General features: G+C 37.6%; 1 protein-coding gene across 1 annotated transcript; it reads left to right on the top strand.

Annotated features, from left to right (window-relative positions):
• The first annotated feature begins 20 nt into the window (after positions 1–20).
• LOC127874378 (T-cell activation inhibitor, mitochondrial-like) lies at positions 21–24,911 on the top strand. Its single transcript, XM_052418655.1, has 9 exons — positions 21–163; positions 3,064–3,196; positions 5,281–5,401; positions 6,237–6,456; positions 9,562–9,785; positions 13,649–13,740; positions 16,730–16,971; positions 22,289–22,420; positions 23,011–24,911. Exons 1-9 carry the CDS (start codon positions 141–143, stop codon positions 23,243–23,245), a joined length of 1,422 nt encoding a protein of 473 aa, XP_052274615.1. The 5' UTR covers positions 21–140; the 3' UTR covers positions 23,246–24,911.
• Positions 24,912–25,171: the final 260 nt, after the last annotated feature.

Raw genomic sequence — 25,171 nt, 5'->3', positions numbered from 1 at the left:
GAACCCCTTGGAACTTTACGAAGGATTTGATAAGCACCTACAGGATCTGAATAATTTTGCGCAGAAAATACTCCTATATTTAAGAAAAACACAATACATTTCTATTAAAGCGATGTTATAGCTAAATCTATTGACATGGAATGTGGGCTTTTTCTTATTCAAGGTAACTGTAAATTTGCTTTTGAGCTATCTGAGTAAAATAATAATGCATTAAAGGTCAAATTGTATTTGTTTTCATCAAGTTACTAGAGGCTTTATTAGTTTTAAATAGGTTACACTACACTTGAATATCATAATTAACATTATCAGCATTATACTGAATTAAAATACAAATAATTTGCAGTGATTCATGTCAATGTAAAATCCAATTAAGAAAAAGGAGACATGCAACATCAGAATTAAGCACACATGATAAGTATCAAAGGGTGTTCAGTGCTTTCCCCAGGAATTTTTTCAGGCGCCCCGGGGCTTATAGGGGTGGCTTCAGGAAGGGTGTTCCCCTGCCAAGGGCCAAAACACCATCTTTGGGGAAAGGGCCACATCCTTTTTTTCGGGAAAAAAGACAATATTTTCTGGCTTTGGGGAATGAAAAATATAGAGGTAGATTGGAAATAAATAGAAAAAATGCATGATTTTAAAGAAATTTATGTAAGGGAAAGGGCCTTTTTGGTAAAGAGGAAGAAAAAGAGGCCCCTTGCAAAGAAGGTTTTTTTGGCCCTGCCAACGTTGATTTTTTTTTAATTTAACGTGTCTATTCTGTGGTGCATTATAACTCTAAGAAAAACAGCGTCAAAAGACGTCATTTGGTGCGCTATGACTCTTCAAGAAAACCCCCCAGCTATAAAGTCAAAGACATTTTTAAATAATTTTTTAAAAAATTTCCCACAAAGATAGTACAATCCCGACTTGAACGATTCAATACATCCTTATCAACCCGACTCTATTACAGCATACTTACTACTTTTCAAGCTTCTATTCATTACCCGATAATCCCATTTTAAAATCACTTTTTGGTAAATATTGACAATCAAAGTGCTCAATAATTTCTTTTACAACAAACGTTGCCAATTTTCTAAAGTATCAAATAACTTTCGGCATAAGTGACTATTTATAGATTTAATGAAATATTGCCACTGAATATGCGTAAATCGCTTGACGTGGTGTGCAGAGCTCAAGATAAGGGCCGTACAGCCGTAAATACGGCTTTTTCATGAAGGTTTACGCATTTATTTTTATAAACTGGACGTACAATTACGACTTTACTATCCCTTTTACGCATTTACGAAAACAATCTGGCCGTACCGATACGTCCGCATCAGCGCGGTGTGATTTGTTGGTCTCGAACCTAACGGCGCTTTTTGTTAATTTAAATTAATGAAAAGCTCTAGACTGGGTTTAGGTTTTATTGTCTATTCTGTCGCGTGATTTCCGGTTACTCATAAACCCGTAAAAAACAATATGTCTGCACACAAGGAATGCCGGCTAAACCGAAAGCGTTTAAAAAAACACTTTGTTGTCATATAATGGCTACATACGGTCGTCTAACCATCCTGACATTCAAACTGTAAACCCAGAAATAGACATTGTCGCCCCGATATTAAACGATTTGATTGCATCGGAGGCTAAAAACGTTAGAAAACACGATGGGAAATGGATCCAAACAAAAACTATCGAAGATTGGAAAACCACATGATTGGCTGGTCACCGAGAAAATATAAGACATTCTACGGCTAAATTGTGAAATTTGCCGTAGTGCTGCTAAACCTTGTAAATTAAGCACAGTGTGGGCCTATGAAGGTTTGAATTATACAGTATTTTTTATAAACTAAAGTAGTTTTACTTGTTCATAGGTATAATTTTTTGCTCAAGGAGGCAACATATTTTTTGCTTTGCATTCTGTGCCCCCAAAGAATCCACTTTGCAAATGATATTTTCAGTTAAACACCCTTCAATATTCAAGAACATGGGTAGTACAGTACTACCTGTATTTTTGGATATGGTAGTACAGGTACTAATTGATTTTAAGCGTTACTCCTTTTCTTTCTGTCAGTGGCAGTACCGTTACTAATTTCACAAATCCTTATCTGAAGCTCTGGGTGTGTGCTTGTTAATACAACGCTCAATACACCCACGCTTTCTATGCACATGACGCGGCGTTGTACATGCTGCATACTTTTCGGGCCCTTTTTATTGATAGAATTTTTATTTGAAGCAAGAATCTGTTAACATAGAGTTAACATTTACATTCGGAAGTGGGTTTCGGATTTCAAATTTAATTACTCTCATTTGAGACTTCAAAAAAATATTAACAGTTGCGTAATGAATTCAACAATAATTTGTTAAAAGGTTTTACGAGTCGAGTAAATGTTTTGACAGTATTATTCATGAAATGCACAACTTCCACGAGGATTACAGCCATCATCAGTCTTCTAAGTAACGGGCCAAGATTTCTGTGGCAATTACATGTACGTCATGAGTTGTCTGCATGGTTTAACTGCATGTAGTGCCTGCCTACAAGTGCTGTCGCTAATACAAAGCGTACGCTCTCATTGGCCAATATTGATTTTCGAATACAGCGATGCTCGGCCCTTAATCGGGCTTTAGTTGGGTAAAGCGTTAGATGTAGTCGACAGAGGATCCTAAATCGGCTTTCAAAATTTTCGGCGAAGTCGATAACGCTTTGATCTTAAGAATGGCTAGTTGCAGTAACAGCAAAAATACACTGATCGCAAAATTTAAGGCACCCCGCGGACTTTGATTTCAAAATTCAAGCGCCCCGGTGAGGGACCGTTAAATGGCCTGTGGAAATCACTGGATGTTATTTTAAATATTCTAAGTCTTAACCTGTAACAGTTTTCCAATTAGTGAGATCTTATAGTTATATCATCTTTTAGTAATAGAAAGTCATATTTTTCATAATACATACAGAAAATGTGTATTTAGACAAACAACTATGTGCTAGAAAGTTGTCAAAAGACCCTGTCTTTAAAAACAAAATTGCCTGAGCATCATGCACCTGCCATTTACCAGATTAGATGTGATAATGAGGCCTTATGATCACAGATATATTGCTGTCAAGAGACAAGTACTGTACACAGCATGCCGTCACCTGAACAACAGTCAAACAGCTGCAGCCCTTAGGCCCTTCTACTTTGCTGTGCATCCTGACTTGTTTGGTAGGCACCCGAAAGAAAGGGTATGTTGATGAAAAAGAAAATAAAGTTTTATAATTATGAAATAGGTGAGCTTTTTTGTGTGCAGCACTAACTGATAGATTTTATATTAATTATTACCATCAGTGACTTCACACTAACCCATTTGCCTGAAGCCAAGAGGGGATAATCATGTGATATTCAATATGACGACACCAATGCCATCATTGTCATGACAAGTATATTTAGCTGTTTTATACCCTTTAGTTTTATTTATTATCAATTTTTAAAATGCTGCTAACTTTTCAGCCATATCATTAAGAAAGTTACTAGCATTTATTTCCTATTAAGATGAGCTCTATATCTCAACTTTACTTGTAGTGCAATTTTTTAGCGGGATGACCTAATTACATTCTGAGGAATAGACTAACTCCAGGGGTCAGTGGTTCGAGCCCATTTGAGGGTTACTTTTTTTGCTTTTTAAAACTTTATTCTTTTTTATGCTCCCCCAAAAATTTTTTTGGGGGGGAGCATATAGTCGCCGCTTCGTCCATCCGTCCGTCCATGTGTCCATCCGTGCACAATTTTTGTCCGGGCTATTTCTCAGCAATTAATGACCGGAATTCAATGAAACTTTATGGAAAGCTTCACTACCAAGAGGAGATGTGCATATTTTCAGGGGGTTCTGGTCGGATGATTTTTCACCAAGTTATGGCCCTTTGAAATTTTCCATTAACTGTACATATAGTGCAATTCTTGTCCGGGCGATTTCTCAGCAACTAATGACTGGAATTCAATGAAACTTTATGGGAAGCTTCACTACCAAGAGGAGATGTGCATATTTTCAGCCGGTTCTCGTCGGATGATTTTTCACAGAGTTATGGCCCTTTGAAATTTTCCATTGTACATTATAGTGCAATTCTTGTCCGAGCTATTTCTCAGCAACTTATTACGGGAATGCAATGAAACTTTATGGGAAGCTTCACTACCAACAGGAGATGTGCATATTATCAGCCGGTTATGGTCAGATGATTTTTCACAGAGTTATGGCCCTTTAAAATTTTCTATTAACTGTACATATAGTGCAATGCTTGTCCGGGCTATTTCTCCCCAACTACTGACTGGAATTCAATGAAGCTTTATGGGAAGCTTAACTACCTTGAGGAGATGCGCATGTTATTAGTGGGTTCTGGTTAGATGATTTATTAAGAGAGTTATCAGTTGAAATTTTTATGTTGCTAAACCATCCATCGTATTATTTTGTCCAAAGTTATGCCCCTCAAGACGTTTCCTTTTATCTGAATATATAGTGCAATATTGTGACAAAAAAAAACTTTTGGGAGCATCACCCGTCTCCGACGGTTTCTTGTTTTTAACTGAATTTACATTAAATTTTTTTCAATATAAAGCATTTAATAAAAAAACTTCAATACATGCCAAAATATGTGAAAGGTCCCTTTAAATATGTTTATAGTTGGTAAGAAATGAATTTAGGCTTTTACTAGTTTTTGGCAAAATAAGTTTGTGTTTTGTCAACATTTTATAATATATACCAGTAGTTATATTGTCGATGTCAAAATTAGTGCTGTGGTTGCATCAGTGTCTGTTTCTAGTATTCTAGAATTTAAGGAATTCAAGAATGTCAGAAACCTAACATTTCTAGTTCATATTTATGCCCCCCTTCGAAGAAGAGGGGGTATATTGTTTTGCTCATGTCGGTCCGTCGGTCCGTCCACCAGATGGTTTCCGGATGATAACTCAAGAACGCTTAGGCCTAGGATCATGAAACTTCATAGGTACATTGATCATGACTGTCAGATGACCCCTATTGATTTTCAGGTCACTAGGCCAAAGCTCAAGGTCACAGTCACTCGAAACAGTAAAATGGTTTTCTGATGATAACTCAAGAACGCTTACGCCTAGGATCATGAAACTTCATAGGTACATTGATCATGACTGGCAGATGACCCCTATTGATTTTCAGTTCAGTAGGTCAAAGGTCACAGTGACAAAAAACATATTCACACAATGGCTGCCACTACAACTGACAGCCCATATGGGGGGCATGCATGTTTTTAAAAACAGCCCTTGTTCTAATTCTGTATGCCACTGTTCTACTGTGTTTCAGTCTGTAAACGAGGAATCTTTGAAGCAGCTGCACGAGTATGTGGCCTCCCTGCAGGCCAACCGCAGTCTGACCCTTCAACCTGTAGATCTTGTCTTCTATGTACGCAGTCAGGCAAACACAAGTAATACATATTCTGATATGTTTTTGTCCTTCAGCCTGTAAATCTTGTCTTCTATGTACGCAGTCAGGCAAACACAAGTAATATGCTTATGTGTTGTTGTGTTTTTAATGCCTTTGCCATAATATTTGCAGAAAGGCATGTAATGTTTAGCCTATATGTTTGTATGTGTGTGTGTTTTTATGTGTAGGAATTTAAGTGTCTTGCTCAGTCAAAACTTTTTTGCATATGATGCGATTCTGAAATAAATTGACACAAATGATCATCATAATGTCAATGCATCATGTCATCTGCATCACACGCCTCAAGGTCAAGGTCACAATAACAAATTATGTGTAATACACCTGTACCTTGTACATTTATTTACCGTTTTATTATTTTGACTGATTGCTGTATCAATTGTTTATTGGTAATGTGCTTTTCTCTGAAAATGTCACAGACTTAATAATTTAAGCGTTTGATGTCATCTTTGAGGAACAGAACTTTTAAAATCTGTAGTGACAATATTATCTTAATTAATATTGACGAGAGGGCTATTGAATATGATAGCAGATTCTTTGGTAGAAAGCCATGTTGACGGAGGCATTCATAAAGCTTTTCATAGAATTAAAATTAATTTTTTCATGAGTTTTGTTTACTAAATATGCATCTTGTACCTAAATAAATCTAAACATTTTCTTGATATATATACAACTATTCTTTTATTAATCTTATAATTTTTGTTTGGTTAATAATAAATGTAATATTTACAAAGTGGTATATTAACAACATTATATAGTTAACAGGATGTTAAAGCAAAACCGTAAGTACAAGCAATGTCTTTGAGTGATGTTTTCAGATTTGCGCACAGTGAAAATTTCCCTGATGTCAACTGATGTTCGAACAACTGTGATTACCATTTTGGAGGCATGTGGCCTTCCGTTGGACTACGTAAAAACAGTACCAGTAACAACAAAGGCATACAGCAAGACTGACTGGAGCAAAGTACATGTGTACGATACAGAATCCAGGTTTCATTTTCAAGAACGACCTCCACCTCCTGTGCAGAGGACACTCAGGTTTTGGATTTGTTATACCCATACTCCGAATTGGAGCGGGGGGATTATGTAGTTATCTCCGCCGTCTGTCCATCTGTCTGTCCTGGCCACTATCTCCTCCTACACTATTAGCACTAGAACCTTGAAACTTACATGGTAGCTATGAGCATATGTGCAACAGTGCACTATTTTGAATTTTCATCTGAACCCTGGGTCAATAGCTGCGGAGTGGGGATTTGCGTTGGCTGCTGCCGCGCCATTTCTAGTTTGTGTATAGATTTGTATTGTAATAGGGGTTTGATTCCTTCTTTTCATTATTGATTTCCGTACAAACATAATTACTCCAAGTTTTCGGACACTTAAAAAAATTTTTTTTTTCCCAGTGTCGGAAAATTTAGTTACAAAAAATATTAATAAATTACAGATGTCTTGACATTTAGAGTAAAAAATACAGGTGTTCAAAAATTAAGAGACACTCTGAAATATTGCATTGATGATCTGATACAGGTATGCAATGTGTATAGCCTTTAAATGTTTCAGTGCGGGAACCGAATTTTAAAGGCCTTTGCAAACAGTTTGGATCCAGATGAGACGCCACAGAATGTGGCGTCTCATCAGGATCCAAACTGTTTGCTATTCTGATAGTATTCTTTGAAAAAAATCGAAGAAAATGCTAATTTTAGAAATTCTGCAGACGACATTTTAGCAGACCACAAATTTCCCAGCATGCAAAGGGTTAAATGTTTCAACAAATAGCAAGTCCTTGTAAAATACCATGCCAAATTGAACAAATTACTTCTACATATGTTTTACTTAAATCTTTTTTAAATCATTGTCTATCAACAGTATACATATATATTTATCTTATAACGTAAATGTTATGGTCTATCGCCTTAGGGTATTGGTCTGCAAGGTTTTATAACCTTAATGCGGCTGTAAAAAAACGTGATATAGGTGACATCCGATAAGCGCAACATGGGAGCATTCTGTTCAAATAGAATGTTGTATGTGCAAAAATTTAGCATCACGAAAATTATTAATTTGACTCAAAACGGTGTGTCCGAAAATCAAGAGTGTCAGAAAACTTAGAGAAATTACGGTGTGCACTATTTTTTCATTAAGAAATTTGTGAACCCAGTAAGGAAGTAGGGTATATACCTCCCCTGAGTTGTTTATAAAATCGCATAATTACTTATAGCATTTGATGATAGATGTGTTGTATTTAGTGTTAGATAAGGATTACCCTTACATACACTGTATATTTTAGTCATTACAATTTCAAGGATCTATTGCATTCAATAGACACTTTGGTGATTTGTGAGGATTGGAAATAAATATGATGGCATGAGGCTCAACTTAATTTTAAAAAAAACAACATGAAGGACATGCAAAAATCCTGAAAATACTCAAAATCATCATTAACCCTTTGCATGCTGGGTAATTTGTCTTCTGCTAAAATGTCGTCTGCTGAATTTCTAAAATTAGCATTTTCTTCGATTTTTTTCAAAGAATACTATCAGAATAGCAAACAGTTTGGATCCTGATGAGACGCCACGTTTCGTGGCGTCTCATCAGGATCCAAACTGTTTGCAAAGGCCTTCAAAATTCGGTTCCCGCACTGAAAGGGTTAATTTTCTTTATGACTCCACTCAGTGGCTATATGGAATAAGGCAAGGGTGAAGAAATATTTGAAGCACAAAATGAAATTGACAGACTGTTTACACCCCACTCATTATATCTCTTATTTTTCTCTGGTATTTCTATTCTTCTGGTATATCTGGACTTCAACCAGGAAAAACACATGGTGTCAATGAGAAAAAAAGATCTTGAAGGTGGTTTGGTGGCTAGTAAATAGAGAACTTGTTTTGGCTGTGGTAGATTATTGTGCCCTACCGGTGAAACCGGAGGGGACTTATGGTTTGTGCTCTGTCTGTCTGTCAGTCAGTCTGCCTGTCACACTTTTCTGGATCCTGCGATAACTTTTAAAGTTCGTTATATTTTATCATGAAACTTGAAATATGGATAGATGGCAATATGGAGATTATGCACGTCATTTCATTTGATCCTACTTCAAGAATTCTGGTTGCTATGGCAACAAATATATAAAAAAAATACTGACAATGGTGGGGTTTCACCGGTATGGGACAAAATTTCTTGGCAATCTCTTGTTTATTTTATTTCATGAGTGATCAGAGAAATTCATATTTTCAGAAGTGGATGATCATTTGTGGTTTTAAATTGAAATCTACCAAAACCAACGAATTTTCTGTTCATTTTATGCTCTTGGGTATTTATTATCCTCTGCATTTATTATCCTCCCCCAAAGGCGGAGGGATATCAGCATGAAACTTCATGGATGTATAAATATCAATGAGGAAAAGTGCCATGGACAAGAACCATAACCCTACACTGTCTTAAATAAGAATTATTGCGCTGTTTTGTATTATGGAACTTTCAAGGCCATATCTCAGATTTGCTACAATATTTCAACATGAAACTTCATGGTTGTATATCAATGAAGAGAAATGCAATGCATAAAAACAATTACCCTATACTTAAATATTTTTTTAGGATTATACCATATATCAAGGGATTTGCATCATTCCATAAGCAAACTTCATTTGGCTGGGATTATCAGTTCAACAAATTTGCTTGTGTTTTTTTTTTTACATTTTAAATGGTTTAAATATATTTTTTTAAATCAACAATTACATCATCACTTATTTTATGTGAAAGTCAACCCTTCTCCTGATAAGAAGCAAAGTGAAAATGGCTTTCACAAACAACATAAAACTATAACAGCCTGCGAGTAACTCGCAGTCAGTTCAGGTTTTATGCTGTTTGTTGTTCATCAGTATCTAAGGGTTGGAACTGAAACCTTTCAAACTTGAATCTAGTAAAAAAAGGTCTTAAATTAAATATAACTTTTTAAGGGACGACAAATGCGTGAAAAAACGTATCTAAGTGGGAAACGGGTAACTTAACGGTGACAATTATCAATAACAGGAAAGGATAAAATAATATAATTAAACTGATAATAGTTAAGTCAATTTCTCTTTCAAATACTGAACTAAAAATGTCCAAGACTTCCCATAAAATCATGACTACATTTGTATGTGGCTGCAGTCGTTGGCTAAAGGAGAACGAGGCGAGGGTAAAGAGGTATTTCGAGGCGAGTCTGGCGGCACAAGAGGAGATTGACAGGCTATGCACGCGCCTCGTGTCGCAGGTAGGGGTGGCTTCAGTACGCTGGGAGAACATCTGGGGCCACCGGCACTACATCGCATGTCTGAGAACATTTAACAAGCTGTGCGAGACACAGGTCGACAAGATGAGGAATACTCTGCAAGGTATGCAGGACTTTTTTATACTATTTTGGGGTAATCTGTGTCATTGCATGGGAATATTAGTCTGATCCCATACACCAGCAGTTACTAACTGTGTAACGATTACTGTGAAACCATTATATATCGTCAGGCATTAATTTTCGTATATTTCGTCAGTCGACCGATTGACGAATTCAAGATCCTAACGAACAATTATGTCCCATATCTGAACAAATTAAGACTGAATTACCAAAGGCATGAGGCACTAAAATCCAAAGTAATCCACGCATACATACTCTGTCTGTTACGTAATCAAGATAAATCCGGTTTTGACACAAAAGGGTGTAGATTACACAGTGTACTTAACTGACACGTGACATTGCTCTAAAACGCGAAAGCAGTACAGCTGTATCGACTGCGTTTACTTCGTTTAGGTAGAATTGTTATGATAAGCGCTAATTGTTAAAAACTTTATTACTGTGTGTATTGTGTTTTTCAGTGTTGTTCCAGAAGATTATACAGCCTCCACGCACCGGATTAGATCCGGATCAAAGACAATAAACAAAATTTAAAAAATACTTACCATATACATTCTCTGCATTGATTACAAATAAATACAGAACATTTTGATTTGTGTTTAGTTGTTTGCGTTTAACTACAATAAAGGTTTAAAAATAGCTTGTGTTTCATTTTATGGCTATCGATCTTTTTAATCATTGACATCTTTTACAAGTTCCCTAATGCACTGTTAATTTTACACTTCCGAAAATTATTGTACTTAGTGATTAAATATTTACGATGCAAAACTCTTGAAACTTTATTGAAAACTGACCAAACAGTTTGCTAACACTAATTTTAACCAATAATCTTCGCACCTTCTCTGATTTGCGCCGATAAAGGTAAGATTGTTATTAGTTTTGCCATGATAATAAATTAAAAGGACCAATTGGCAACTGGCTCCATTTTTTTCAAACCCGGGTTTCAAACACTTGTTAACGGCTATTTGTTCCCACTGATCCGCTAATCATAATAATGATACGCTAATGGAGGCAAATTACTGATCACCTGATAACAAAAGCATAGGCGGCTCCAGGGGGGCGGATGCGGCGTACGCCCCCCTAAAATCGTCAAAGTTAAGTCCATTCATTGGATGTTTCACCCTTTAACTAGATCTAAATCACCTATTTAAACTTGCCAAAGCCTTCAAAATCACTAAAATCTTGGAGCTTCCGGGGGGCTTTGCCCCCCCCTGGACCCTCAAAACTATCAACTATGCACTTTTTTTGGCATTATAAGAAGGTACTTTGATGAAAGTATGTATATAAGGCGTGACATGTTCGAGAAGTGGTTGTCAAAGCCTTCAAAATTATTTAAATTCTGTAGCTTCCGGGGGCCTTTTCCCCCCTGGACCCCCTAGCAGGGCTTTGCCCTGAACCCACCAGGGGGCCTAGCGGCCACCTGGACCCCCAGCAAATCTCTCAATATACCGCCCCCCCTCCCCTAACCAGAAATCCTGGATCCGCCCCTGAAAAGACTAGTATATTGACATGTGACAAATAGGCCTCACTTCCTGCAAGTGACTCTCAAGTGTCCTCCCTCTTTCCCCACTACGATTTTTTACAATTGCGATATATTTCGGACAAACAAATCGGATATTGACTGAAGCATTTTTTTTAGTCAGGAATTGGCGAATTTAAGTGCTGATGAAAACTTCACTTTTATAAAAATGAAGAAATTTTGTGCTGGCGAAAATAAATGATTTCACAGTACTAGTACATCTCAACCGACTACTCGATTACTCAGGGTGTATGGAAATAACTCGGGTTGTATGGAAAATACACCATGGGTATGTGACGGCTCTAAGCCAATCGGATAAGGTCCTTTTTGTAGGAGGTGAGATATTGGAAAATCTTAGGTGCTCAGTTTTAGCAGAAAACAGCAAGGTTTCGAAAACATTTTTTTTAGAGTATGAAATATTTAAAAAGCCCTTACTGTGGAAGGAACAAAGCTGGTATAAACTGGTTTCAACTCCCTTACTGTGGAAGGAAAAAAGCTGGTAGAAACTGGTTTCAACTACAGTCATTACTGTGGAAGGAAAAAAGCTGGTAGAAACTGGTTTTAACTGCAGTCCTTACTGTGGAAGGAAAAAAGCTGGTAGAAACTGGTTTAATCTACGATTTTGCCTAGTATTGTCATCACCAAGCAAATAATGTTCTTGTTCTCAGTATTGTATTGTATTGTATTTCATTGAATAATTTAATTTACATTCTAAAATATCATAATTAAAATAAAATGTATCATTATATAAATTATATATATAGAAAAAAATATTAACAAAAACTTCCCATACATTCTGGCATTAACATGTATTGTTCTTGTGTTCCAAAAAATTGTATGACCACATTTAATTTAAATGTAAGTGGTGATAATTGTCAGAATTAAATACATGTACCTCAATTATTCATACACCAAAGTCATTAACAGCTTTATACGGTCAGACATGCAAAATAGCAATTATTATATTAAAAAGCCCACCTCTTTACAGGACATCATAGTTTTAATAGTTTTTTATGCCCCCCTGCGAAGAAGAGGGGGTATATTGCTTTGCACATGTCGGTCGGTCTGTTGGTTCGTCCACCAGGTGGTTTCCGGATGTTAACTCAAGAACGCTTGGGCCTAGGATCATGAAACTTCATAGGTACATTAATCATGACTCGCAGATGACCCCTATTGATTTTGAGGTCAAGGTCATGGTGACACGAAATAGTAAAATGGTTTCCAGATGATAACTCAAGAACGTTTATGCCTAGGATCATGAAACTTGATAGGTAGATTGATCAGGACTCGCAGATGACCCCTATTGATTTTCATGTCACTAGGTCAAAGGTCAAGGTCATGATGACCCGAAATAGTAAAATGGTTTCCGGATGATAACTCAAGAAAGCCATGCCTAGGATCATGAAACTTGATAGGTAGATTGATCATGACTCGCAGTTGACCCCTATTGATTTTCAGGTCACTATATTAAAGGTCAAGGTCACAGTGACCCGAAATAATAAGATGGTTTCCGGATGATAACATAACGCTTATGGCTACGATCATGAAACTTCATAGGTGCATTGATCATGACTCGCAGATGACCCTTATTGATTTTGAGATCACTAGGTCAAAGGTCAAGGTTTTTGTGACCCGAATTAGTAAAATGGTTTCCAGATGATAACTCAAGAAAGCTTATGCCTAGGATCATGAAACTTCATAGGTACATTGATCATGACTCGCAGATGACCCCTATTGATTTTCAGGTCACTAGGTCAAAGGTCAAGGTCACGGTGACCCGAAATAGTAACATGGTTTCTGGATGATAACTGAAGAACGCTTATTCCTAGGATCATGAAATTTGATAGGTAGATTGATCATGACTCGCAGATGACCCCTATCAATTTTAAGGTCACTAGGTCAAGGTCATGGTGACCCGAAATAGTAAAATGGTTTCCGGATGATAACTCAAGAACGCTTATGTCTAGGATCATGACACTTCATAGGTACATCGATCATGACTGGCAGATGACCCCTATTGATTTTCAGGTCACTAGGTCAAAGGTCAAGGTCACAGTGACAAAAAACATATTCACACAATGGCTGTCACTACAACGGAGAGCCCATATGGGGGGCATGCATGTTTTACAAACAGCCCTTGTTTTTAATTACTTCATTTGTGGTGATATCTTTCACATTTATTGATAATTTGAGTCTAAACAAGGTCACAGTTGCATAGCATGTATGGATATTGGAAGGCTTAACAATCAGGAGGTGCTGGGTTCACTTCCTACTCACAAAGTGTTCTCAGGATTTGGACGAAAAAATATACTGCTACTGTTGTTTTTCAGGTCGTCACTTGGTGTTTGGTAACAATACAGGCATCAATCTCCATGGTGAGGTGGTACTTGGCAGCGAAGATGTGGCTACAGAGTGGATGCAGGTACTGCATTTTGGTTACCCGTACTTAAGTTATTGCACCTCAAATTTCTCAATAGCTGTCATAAAAATTCCCAATTGAAGGTTTTAAAAAAATTACTTAAAAAAGTTATTATATATGAATATATGAAGCTCTATGGCTTAAACCTAGGTAAATATAACATTTACAACATGACAACTTTTAGTTATCAATTTCAAAGTATTTTGGAGCAAAAAAATCAAATACCCTAAATCTGCTAATATAATACGCCCTCTTATATAATATGCACCCCCGAGTTTTTTCGAAATTTATTTGGTAAAAATTGAAATTCCTAGTAAAATACGCACTGAAAAATCAGTGTCCGAAATCGGACATTTCCGAAAAAATGGGTCAATATATTATTGTGTTGTGAAAATAGCAAATCAATTTGAGGTTATCAACCATCTGTTTCACAGTAATACCCCGGTTATTGATTGCGATGTGTTATCGTGCTGTTGTCATGACAGTTGCATAATATATATCTCTGTTTATTGTTTATATTACCGTTGATTGTTACCGATAACACACGGGCCACCTGCTGACACCCTGGTCAAGCAGTCATAATTGCAAAAGAAAGAAACAGAGACGCTGATTGTTTGTTTTTAAACATTTAATTCCATTTGACAATATTCAGGATGATAATAATTATAATAATAATAAAATAATAAGTAGACAAAGTGGTTACTTCTGTTTTTATAGTAGTCTAGATGAATCACTCTTCCGAAGTGTTACAGACTCGATACTTTTATTAAACTTACAATAAAATTAAACCGCTTGTGTTTTTCTCGAATCCCTTTAATTAAAATATGCCGCTGTTATTTAGAATAATTTGGGAGTAAAACACAAATTAATTATCACCTTTCAATTTAATTCGGCAATCGGCATAAAGGTGTAATATTAGCGTCATAGAACTAATTCTTTAATTACCACTCTATACTTTAGATATGGTAAATATTTGGAAGAATGATAAAAGTGGTCAGCTTATAAATATTTATTAACAGGTATTGTCACGTTGTTGTTTTTTTCATTTGCTAATCTCGTTATACAACTTAGGGTCCGGTCGCTATTTTGTAGGCAGACGACGATATTAACTGTGTATTCAAAGTATACAGTGTCTGCCCGTGAATGACCGAATATTATCCGATAACTCCTCCCGTTCTCCCGTTTCGTTCAACAACGTCATGTCATGTGTAAGCCAGCTCAATGTTGATTGGCCAGCTACCATGTGCACTTCAATAACAATAAGATCGAGTGATTTCTCATAATCGAGTACAGACCAGGTTTTGTTTACTGTTTGAATTGCGAACACTTTCATTGAAACAAAGAGACAAATATAGAAAACCAGTCCTATATAAATGGCGGATGTTTTCAACGAAATATTACTAGATTTTCGCAAATAAGATTTTTATTGAGCCAAATGCTCAACATTTTCGCAAATGGCAAAAATGACGAACGACAGCGCAAGTCCTGTTGCCCCCTTTTTAATGTAATGGTGTAGTTCAAAATGGTTGTCACGCAGCGAACAACAACGATTAAGTTGAAAATTTTCACAGGAAAAATTTTGTTCTGCTCTAAACTCATATATAATACGCATCCCCTACTTGAAGAAAAATTCGGCAGGTAAAAAAGTGTGTATTATATTCGCAGATTTACGGTACACCAAATTCCCAATATAAAGACTTCACCACGCGAATTTTCCCACTTTCAGGATTTTTTCGGGCACCATTTTCCCAATTGGGCTGGAACCGGTACTTTTCCCAATTGGGCAAAAAAATCGCTGTACTATTGTATAGAATTGAAAATAAAACCAACCTACTATAGAAACTCCCTCCTGAAAACACTTCAAATTTTGATCAGCGTTATAGAGTGAGTGATGAGGAAAAGGGTTGTTCTCAAACATTTGTGGTTTTTATGCCCCCCTTCGAAGAAGAGGGGGTATATTGCTTTGCTCATGTCGGTCAGTTGGTCGGTAGGTCGGTCGGTAGGTCGGTCCGTCCGTCCACCAGGTGGTTGTCAGAAGATAACTCAAGAACGCTTGGGCCTAGGATCATGAAACTTCATAGGTACATTGATCATGACTTGCAGATGACATCATTGATTTTCAGGTCACTAGGTAAAAGGTCAAGGTCACGGTGACCCGAAATAGTAAAATGGTTTCCGGATGATAACTCAAGAATGCATACGCCTAGGATCATGAAACTTCATGGGTAGACTGATCATGACTCGCAGATGACCCCTATTGATTTTGAGGTCACTAGGTCAAAGGTCAAGGTCACGGTGACCCAAAATAGTAAAATGGTTTCTGGATGATAACTCAAGAACGCATATGCCTAGGATCATGACAATTCATGGGTAGATTGATCATGACTCGCAGCTGACCCCTATCGATTTTGAGGTCACTAGGTCAAAGGTCAAGGTCACGGTGACCCGAAATAGTAAAATGGTTTCCGGATGATAACTCAAGAACGCATACGCCTAGGATCATGAAACTTCATGGGTAGATTGATCATGACTTGCAGATGACCCCTATTGATTTTGAGGTCACTAGGTCAAAGGTCAAGGTCACGGTGACCCGAAATACTAAAATGGTTTCCGGATGATAACTCAAGAACGCTTATGTCTAGGATCATGACACTTCATAGGTACATTGATCGTGACTCGCAGATGACCCCTATTGATTTTCAGGTCACTGGGTCAAAGGTCAAGGTCACAGTGACAAAAATCGTATTCACACAATGGCTGCCACTACAACGGACAGCCCATATGGGGGGCATGCATGTTTTACAAACAGCCCTTGTTTTTGTAGACTTTAAATTAAATCTTGTTAAAGCACAATGGATTAACTGTATTTTCCCAGTTAAAAGTGGCACTAGAGAATAAAACGCATTCCCTATTATCTATCTATATCTTTTTACATCTTTCAAAATCCTATACATTGCAATTTATTATTCATTTTTGTCTATTATATATACAGCAACTGCGTTGTGTGCACGCCTACGATCCCATGATTGAGCGGTTCCCGCGCATGGAGCAAGAGTTGTCGGCACTGCTCAATCATGTCCAGATAGTGCGGCGTCAGAAGCGTGAGTTTGTGATGGCACAATCGTACGAGGTGCTCCTCAATCGCATGCTCAACTCCCTGCGACGGTGCCAGGACCTGGTTGGGCAGGAGCTGGGTCTGCAGGACCTTTCGCATCTCGTCTTGGTCGTCGAATGGTGGGTAACAAGCGATCCAAAGTGTAACCCATTTATGCCTAGTGGACTCTGCCATCCTTCTAAATTGGTGAGCTTTTGTGATCACCTTTTGTCTGTCGTCCGTCGTGCGTTGTGCGACGTCAACATTTGCCTTGTTCACTCTCTAGAGGCCACATTTATTGTCCAATCTTCATGAAATTTGATCATAAGATTGGTTTCAATGATATCTTGGATGAGTTCGAAAATGGTTACGTTTGCTTGAAAAACATGGCTTCCAAGGGGCGGGGCATTTTTCCTTATATGGCTTTAGCAAAATCTTGTTAACACTCTAGAGGCCACATTTATTTCCGATCCTCATAAAACATGGTCAGAAGATTCATCCCAATGATATCTTGGACGAGTTCGAAAATGGTGTCGTTTGGTTGAAAAACATGGCCGCCAGGGGGCGGGGCATTTTCCTTATATGGCTATATAATAGCAAAACCTTGTTAACACTCTAGAGGCCACATTTATTTTCCGATCTTCATAAAACTTGCTCAGAAGATTTGTCCCACTGAAATCTTGGATGAGTTCAAAAATGGTAACCTTTGCTTGAAAAACATGGCAGCAAAGGGGCGGGGCATTTTTCCAAATATGGCTATAGTAAAATCTTGTTAACACTCAAGAGGCCACATTTATTGTCCAATCTTCATGAAACTTGGTCAGAAGATTCATCCCAATAATATCTTGGATGAGTTCGAAAATGATGCTGGTTGGTTGAAAAACATGGCCGCCAGGGGGCGGGGCATTTTTCCTTATATGGCTATAGTAAAACCTTGTTAACACTCTAGAGGCCACATTTATTGTCCAATCTTGATGAAATTTGGTCAGAAGATTGGTCTCAATGATATCTTGGATGAGTTTGAAAATGGTTACGTTTGCTTGAAAAACATGGCCGCAAAGGGGCGGGGCATTTTTCCTTATATGGCTTTGTAAGGCTATAGTAAAATCTTGTTAACACTCTAGAGGCCACATTTATAGTCCGATCTTCATGAAACTTGGTCAGAAGATTCATCCCAATAATATCTTGGACAAGTTCAAAAATGATGCCGGTTGGTTGAAAAACATGGCCACCACGGGGGCGGGGCTATTTTCCTTAAATGGCTATAGTAAAACCTTGTTAACACTCTAGAGGTCACATTTATTGTCCAATCTCCATGAAATTTGGTCAGAAGATTGGTCTGAATGATATCTTGGATGAGTTCGAAAATAATTATGTTTGCTTGAAAAAAATGGCTTCCAAGGGGTGGGGCATTTTTCCTTATATGGCTTTAGTAAAATCTTGTTAACACTCTAGAGGCCACATTTACTGTCCGATCTTCATGAAACTTGGTGAGAAGATTCATCCCGATAATATCTTGGACGAGTTCAAAAATGATACTGGTTGGTTAAAAAATATGGCTGCCAGGGGGCGGTACATTTTTCCTTATATGGCTACAGTAAAACCTTGTTAACACTTTAGAGGCCACATTTATTTTCCGATCTTCGTGAAACTTGGTCAGAAGATTTGTCCCTATAACATCTTGTTATCTCAGGTGAGTGACTTTGGGCCTTTCAGGCCCTGTTGTCTGGATATGACGGTTGAGTTCGAAAATGATTCGTATCGGTAAAAAAGCATGGCCGCCAGGGGGGGGGGGTCATTTTCCTTATATTTATATAGTAAAAAAGCTTGTGAACACTAGAAGTCACATTTTTTGCCTAATCATCATAATTTTTTTCTAAACATAAATTTTATAGATATCTCGGATGAGTTCGTAAATAGTCATGATGGGTGGAAAAACATGGCCGCCAGGGGGTGGGGCAGTTTTCTCTATATATCACAAGCCCATCTGACACTGGTCATTATATTGGCAAGTGGCTAAAGTTGGAGAGGAATTATGGTCTGTTACATACCTGACTTCCGTGTGTGGTTAACACATGATACTGGTCATGTGGTCAAGTTGTTAAGACCACTTGTTTACATTTGCTCAATACTCAACACTAGCCTAGGCTGTTTTTAATCAGATTGCATTGCTATTATGTTGGTCATTGACTAGATTAGTTAACTGCTCTACATAACATATTTCATTACCATTAATAATGAAACATTACAAATTGTGTGCACTTTTCACACATTGTCAAATAAGTCAAAATGAGTGAAAGGAATCCAAAAAATCAAAGAAGTAGCCATATAATGGGTATTTTGATTAGTATAAGTCCTGATTGGTTGTTGCACTATTATTTGGATACATTTCACAGGTCATTGACATAAGTGAAATAATTTGGAGACAGAATGTATATAGAATTTCATCTTAGTGTTAATAAGTACATGATTCCATGCTACTTATTGGGGATTTTATTTTAAAATTTAATTTATTTTATTTTATTAATTTTATTTATTTTATTAATTTTATTTTAAAATTTAATGTATTATGTGTAAACAAATCATTTACTTCCTTCATTCCCACAGCATAGGATATGAGTAAATCATTTGTGTTAACTAGTTTGTTTGGGTCCTGTTGAGTGTAGCTGAATGTGTTTATTTGTGCTTTTTAGCTCACCTGAGCACAATGTGCTATTGGTGAGCTTTTGTGATCACTTTTTTGTCCATTGTGCGTCGTGTGTTGTGCGGCATCACAATTTGCCTTATTTAAACTCTAGAGGCCACATTTATTGTCCAATCTTGATGAAATTTGGTCAGAAGATTGGTCTCAATGATGTCTTGTATGAGTTACAAAATGGTTACGTTTGCTTGAAAAACATGGCTGCCAAGTGGCAGGGCATTTTTCTTCATATGGCTATATATGACTATAGTAAAATCTTGTTAACACTCTAGAGGCCACATTTATTGTTGGATCTTCATGAAACATGGTCAAAAGATTCATCCCAATAATATCTTGGAGGAGTTAAAAAATGATGCCGGTTGGTTGAAAAACATGGCCACCAGGGGGGGGGGCATTTTTATGCCCCCTTTTGAAGAAAAGGGGGTACCGTAATTACTCTATGTTTTCGGACACTTAAAAATAATTAATTTTTTTCGTGTCCGAAAACATAGATACGAAAAATATTCACAAAATGCAGGTGTCCGAAAACTTAGAGTCGAAAATTGAAGTGTCCGAAAATAGCGTCAATTGTATCAACTACTACCGGTAATCGCATGCGCTTGTAAAATACCATGCCGTATAGTATAAATTACAGTTATATATATTTGCACTGCATTTGAGATAATTTTAAATGCTTAATTTATTTGACAGAAAGTTACTACAAGGTTGTACTTTGACGCACGAGTTCAAAGATGAGAATGTGACGTACCGATACTCGCTAGTATGAACATGTAATTAACGCAAAAAAGCAAACTATGAATTATTTGTTAGTTCATTTCAGATACCGGTAGTTGTTTTCTAACACCTTCCATTGTTCGTTAAACTTGCAATAGGGTGCATCACACTTTGAAGCGTTTTTTGTATTTGTCACAGTTATTTTACTTAGAAGGGGTAGGACCATTGCGGTAGATAATTAAACTGTTAATCGGTACTGCCCCTGGTAAGTGTCATAATGCTTATGCTATCGGGCGAAACCATTGTTTAATACCGGTTTACAAGGTTATTTACCTTATAACGCAATGTAATGGTCCGTTGCCCTCAGGCATGCACCTTCCATGTTTTATGATGTTAATCTGGTTGTAAAACCCCATGATCAAAGTGTAATTATATATCGAAAACAGGACCGAAATTTGGTAAAATAGCGCTGTAAAATATTCTGTCCGAAAACTTAGAGACATAAATAATGGACGAAAAATCGTGTGTCCGAAAATTAAGTCATGAAAAATAATTATTTTTGCTAAAAAAGGGGGTGTCCGAAAACTTAGAGTGTCCGAAAACATAGAGTTATTACGGTATATAGTTTTCGCACTGTCCGTCTGTCAGTCTGTCTGTCAGTCTGTCTGTCTGTGTGTCACACTTTTCGTGTCTGCTCTCTATTTCAAATACTTTTCATCCGATCTTTACCAAACTTGGTTAGAAGTTGTATCTAGACAATATCTAGGTCGAGTGCGATATGGGTCATGCCTGATCAAAAACTAGGTCACGGGGTCCCTTAGTGCATTTCAAGGATTTAGCATGGTAAAATGCTCATAACTTTAATCAAAGTGTTGGCTCTAATAAGAATTTCAAAGCGGCGTTCTCATGAAGCTTCACATTTTGAGTGGTGGAAGTTCAAGGTCAAGGTCATCCTTCAAGGTCAAAGGTCAAAATGTTTTGTTTTAATCATAGTGGCGTCCTCATGAAACTGCACATTTTTGAGTGGTGGTAGTTCAAGGTCAAGGTCATCCTTCAAGGTCAAAGGTAAAAAAAATAAATATTTCAAAGCGGCGCAATAGGGGGCATTGTGTTTCTGACGAACACATCTCTTGTTCCTAATATGGCTATAGTAAAACCTTGTTAACACTCTAGAGGCCACATTTATTTTCCGATCTTCATGAAACTTGGTAAGACGAATTGTCCCAATGATATCTTAGACGAGTTCGAAAATGGTTCCGGTTGGTGGAAAAACATGGCCGCCAAGGGGGCGTGGCATTTTTCCTTAAATAACTATAGTAAAACCTTGTTTATACTCTAGAAACTATATTTTTTGTCTGATCATCATGAAACATTGTCATAAGATTTGTCCCAATGATATCTTGGACAAGTTTGAAAATGGTTCCAGTTGCTTGAAAAACATAGCCACCAGGTGGCTGGGCATTTTTCCTTATATGGCTTCATGAATCTTCATGAAACTTTGTCAGAATATATTTGTTTAAATGATATCTTGGGCGTGTATGAAAATGGTTCTTGTCTGTTGAATAATGTGGCTGCCAGGGTGTTCACTAGTCATGAAAGTAAGTAAGAACATTTTGTTCTTATGACATCTTGGGCTGCACAGAACAGGTCAGTTCCATTGAATCTCAGGTGAGCGACTTTGGGCCTTCCAGGCCCTCTTGTTTACTTTCAAGCCCTTTTTTGAGGACTAAAAATTATAGTCTTGTTTAAATGAGACGCATTCTGAGAAAACAGGGCTTAATGAATGTGCGTAAAGTGTCATCCCAGATTAGCCTGTGCAGTCCGCACAGGCTATTCAGGGACGACACTTTCCGCTTTTATGGTATTTTTCGTTTAGAGGAAGTCTCTTCTACATGTAAGTCCAGTAAAGGCGAAAAGTGTCGCCCCTGTGCGGACTCCACAGGCTTATCTGCGACAACACTTTACGCGCATGCATTAAACCCAGTTTTCTCAGAACGCGATTCAAATAGTGTTGATTGTATCAGTGTTCCCATTGATTGCAGTGAGTCAGGCCCCCTTGCCCTGTCCAATGAGGGACAGTTCCTCATTCCTGCCTCCATTCCTGGCTCCTTAATGTTGAAATTCATAGCCGAGAACAAGGATCAGGCCGCCACCTTCCTCATAGATGCCAAATTGTGAGTTTCAGTTTTAACCCATAACCTCTCATAAACCCACTTTGGTGCGTTAATGGTCCCTTAGAAAATCAAATTAAATTGAAGACCATGATTCATTTTCAACCCTTAAATACTGATGAGCATAAAACACCATTTAATCTGAACAGACTGCGAGTTACTCGCAGGCTGTTCTGGTTTTATGCTGGTTTCATATAGCCATTTTCACTTTCCTTCTGAGCGAGAGAGGGTTAAGGCATTTTGTAGTCTTCCATAGTTAAGGCTCACAACAGGTTACTTTACAATCCAAAATACTCTGACAGTAAGAATTGTTATTGATTGGACATTAATTTGGGTGGATTTAAGTGTCTAACAAACAATCATTAAGCAAAATGAATCGAATTTGTTTGTTTTTTAGATAATAGTGTAATAACAATAAAATTTTAACATCTTGCACACATATCATATTAAATATACATGTGCATTTCTTAAAGACATAATCAAAGAATGTTGTTTGATACGACTAAAATAGTTTTTTAAGTGAGACAAAACGCTTGACAATCATAGAAATATATAGATTCAAAAGAATTCTCTTTTTTTCCTTCTAATTTCAGTCATACCTTCTACATGAATCAAATTCTTGACCAATGCAGAGGGCAACTTAACGTCTCAGAAATCAGCCGCGATGATGCAATAACTCCGAAACAAATGACAGAATGCTGCCAACGCTTACTGGACAGTCAAAGACAGCTGAACCCTTTACTGCAAGGCACGAAGCTCAAAGTGTCGACATATTACACATTAATGAAGGATGGAGAATTGACGATTCCTTGGAATTGGGTGGAATAAACAATATTTGGGAATATGGTCTGTGCATCTAGTCAATGGGCAGAATTCTGGTATTAGAAACCGGCACTAAAAACCAGGTTGAAAATTATATATACCCCAGTAACCACATTTTATATGCGTAAAATGAATCAGTGCCCTGAAATTGTTGGTTCTTGTAATGTAACCGTTGTTATCTCGTCATATTACTTATGTCCAAACTGTGCATCTTTTATCGTTTACTTTTACACATTAACAGTATTTCATGCCATATTTATCCCCACGCTTTTTGAAAAAAAGGTGGGGATATTGTGGTTATCTCCGCCGTCCGTCCATCCATCCGTCTGTCCGTCCGTCCGTCCTGGCCACTATCTCCTCCTACACTAAAAGCACTAGAACCTTGAAACTTACACACATGGTAGCTATGAGCATATGTGCGACCCTGCACTATTTGGAATTTTGATCTGACCCCTGGGTCAAAAGTTATAGCGGTTGGGGTGGGGCCGCGTCAGAAATTTTCACTCATTTTTTTAGGTTATTTTACATTTACTTCTTTATTTCTACACCGATTCACTTCAAATTGATACTGGACCTCTCTTATGACAATACGGTCAATCTCAACCATGCATGGCCCCATTCCCAACCCTGGGGCGCCCCGCCCACATAGGCCACACCCACCAAAAATTTCCATTTACTATAATTTTTTCATTTCTACACGGATTCACTTCAAATTGATACTGAACTTTTGTTATGACATTAGGGTCAATCTCAACTATGCATGGCCCCAATCCCAACCCTGGGGCGCCCGCCCACATAGGCCACACCCACCAAAAAATTCCATTTACTATAATTTTTTCATTTCTACACAGATTCACTTCAAATTGATACTGAACTTCTCTTATGACATTAGGGTCAATCTCAACTATGCATGGCCCCATAACCAACCCTGGGGCCCCGCCCACATAGACCACACCCACCCAAAATTGCCTTTACTATAATTTCTTCATTTCTACACCGATTCACTTCAAATTGATATTGAACTTCTCTTATGACAATACAGTCAATCTCAACTATGCATGGTCCCATTACCAACCCTGGGGCGCCCCGCCCACATAGACCACACCCACCCAAAATTGCCTTTTACTATAATTTCTTCATTTCTACACCGATTCACTTCAAATTGATACTGAACCTCTCTTATGACAATACGGTCAATCTCAACTATGCATGGCCCCATTACCAACCCTGGGGCCCCGCCCACATAGACCACACCCGCCCAAAATTGCCTTTTACTATAATTTCTTCATTTCTACACCGATTCACTTCAAATTGATACTGAACTTCTCTTATGACAATACGGTCAATCTCAACTATGCATGGCACAATTACCAACCCTGGGGCGCCCTGCCCACATATGTCACACCCACCCAAAATTGCCTTTTACTATAACTTCTTCATTTCTACACCAATTCACTTCTAATTGATGATGAACTTCTCTTATGACAATACGGTCAATCTCAGCTATGCATGGCCCCATTACCAACCCTGGGGCACACCTAGGTCAAACATTCGGCGTGGGGATACGCGTCGGCCTCTGCCGCGCCATTTCTAGTTATAAATACATTTAAATATTGTGATTTTATTACCGGTAAATTCATATTTTATTTAAATAAAGGGGCATTTTTGCGTGCATGGGTTAGAAATTCATTATTTTACACCAGTAAATCTGGCTAGTGGTGGTTATGAACAGAACTTGATGGATTTGTTTCATTCTAATTTCAGCAAATATTTTTGCAGCCCCCTACCCAAATCAATTCACTCGATCAAGTAATAGATTTTTGTCAGAGATTTATTTCTAAATGTAAGTACTGGTTAACTCGCTGTATGTCAAAATTAGTACTGTGAAAACCACAACATGACGTATTGGATAAGGTGTGTGCTTAGCAACTG

Source organism: Dreissena polymorpha, chromosome 3 (genome assembly GCF_020536995.1).
Source record: "Dreissena polymorpha isolate Duluth1 chromosome 3, UMN_Dpol_1.0, whole genome shotgun sequence".
Classification (NCBI taxonomy): domain Eukaryota; kingdom Metazoa; phylum Mollusca; class Bivalvia; order Myida; family Dreissenidae; genus Dreissena; species Dreissena polymorpha.
Note: the sequence above shows the minus strand (reverse complement) of the source record. Positions and strands in the feature narration are given on the sequence as shown.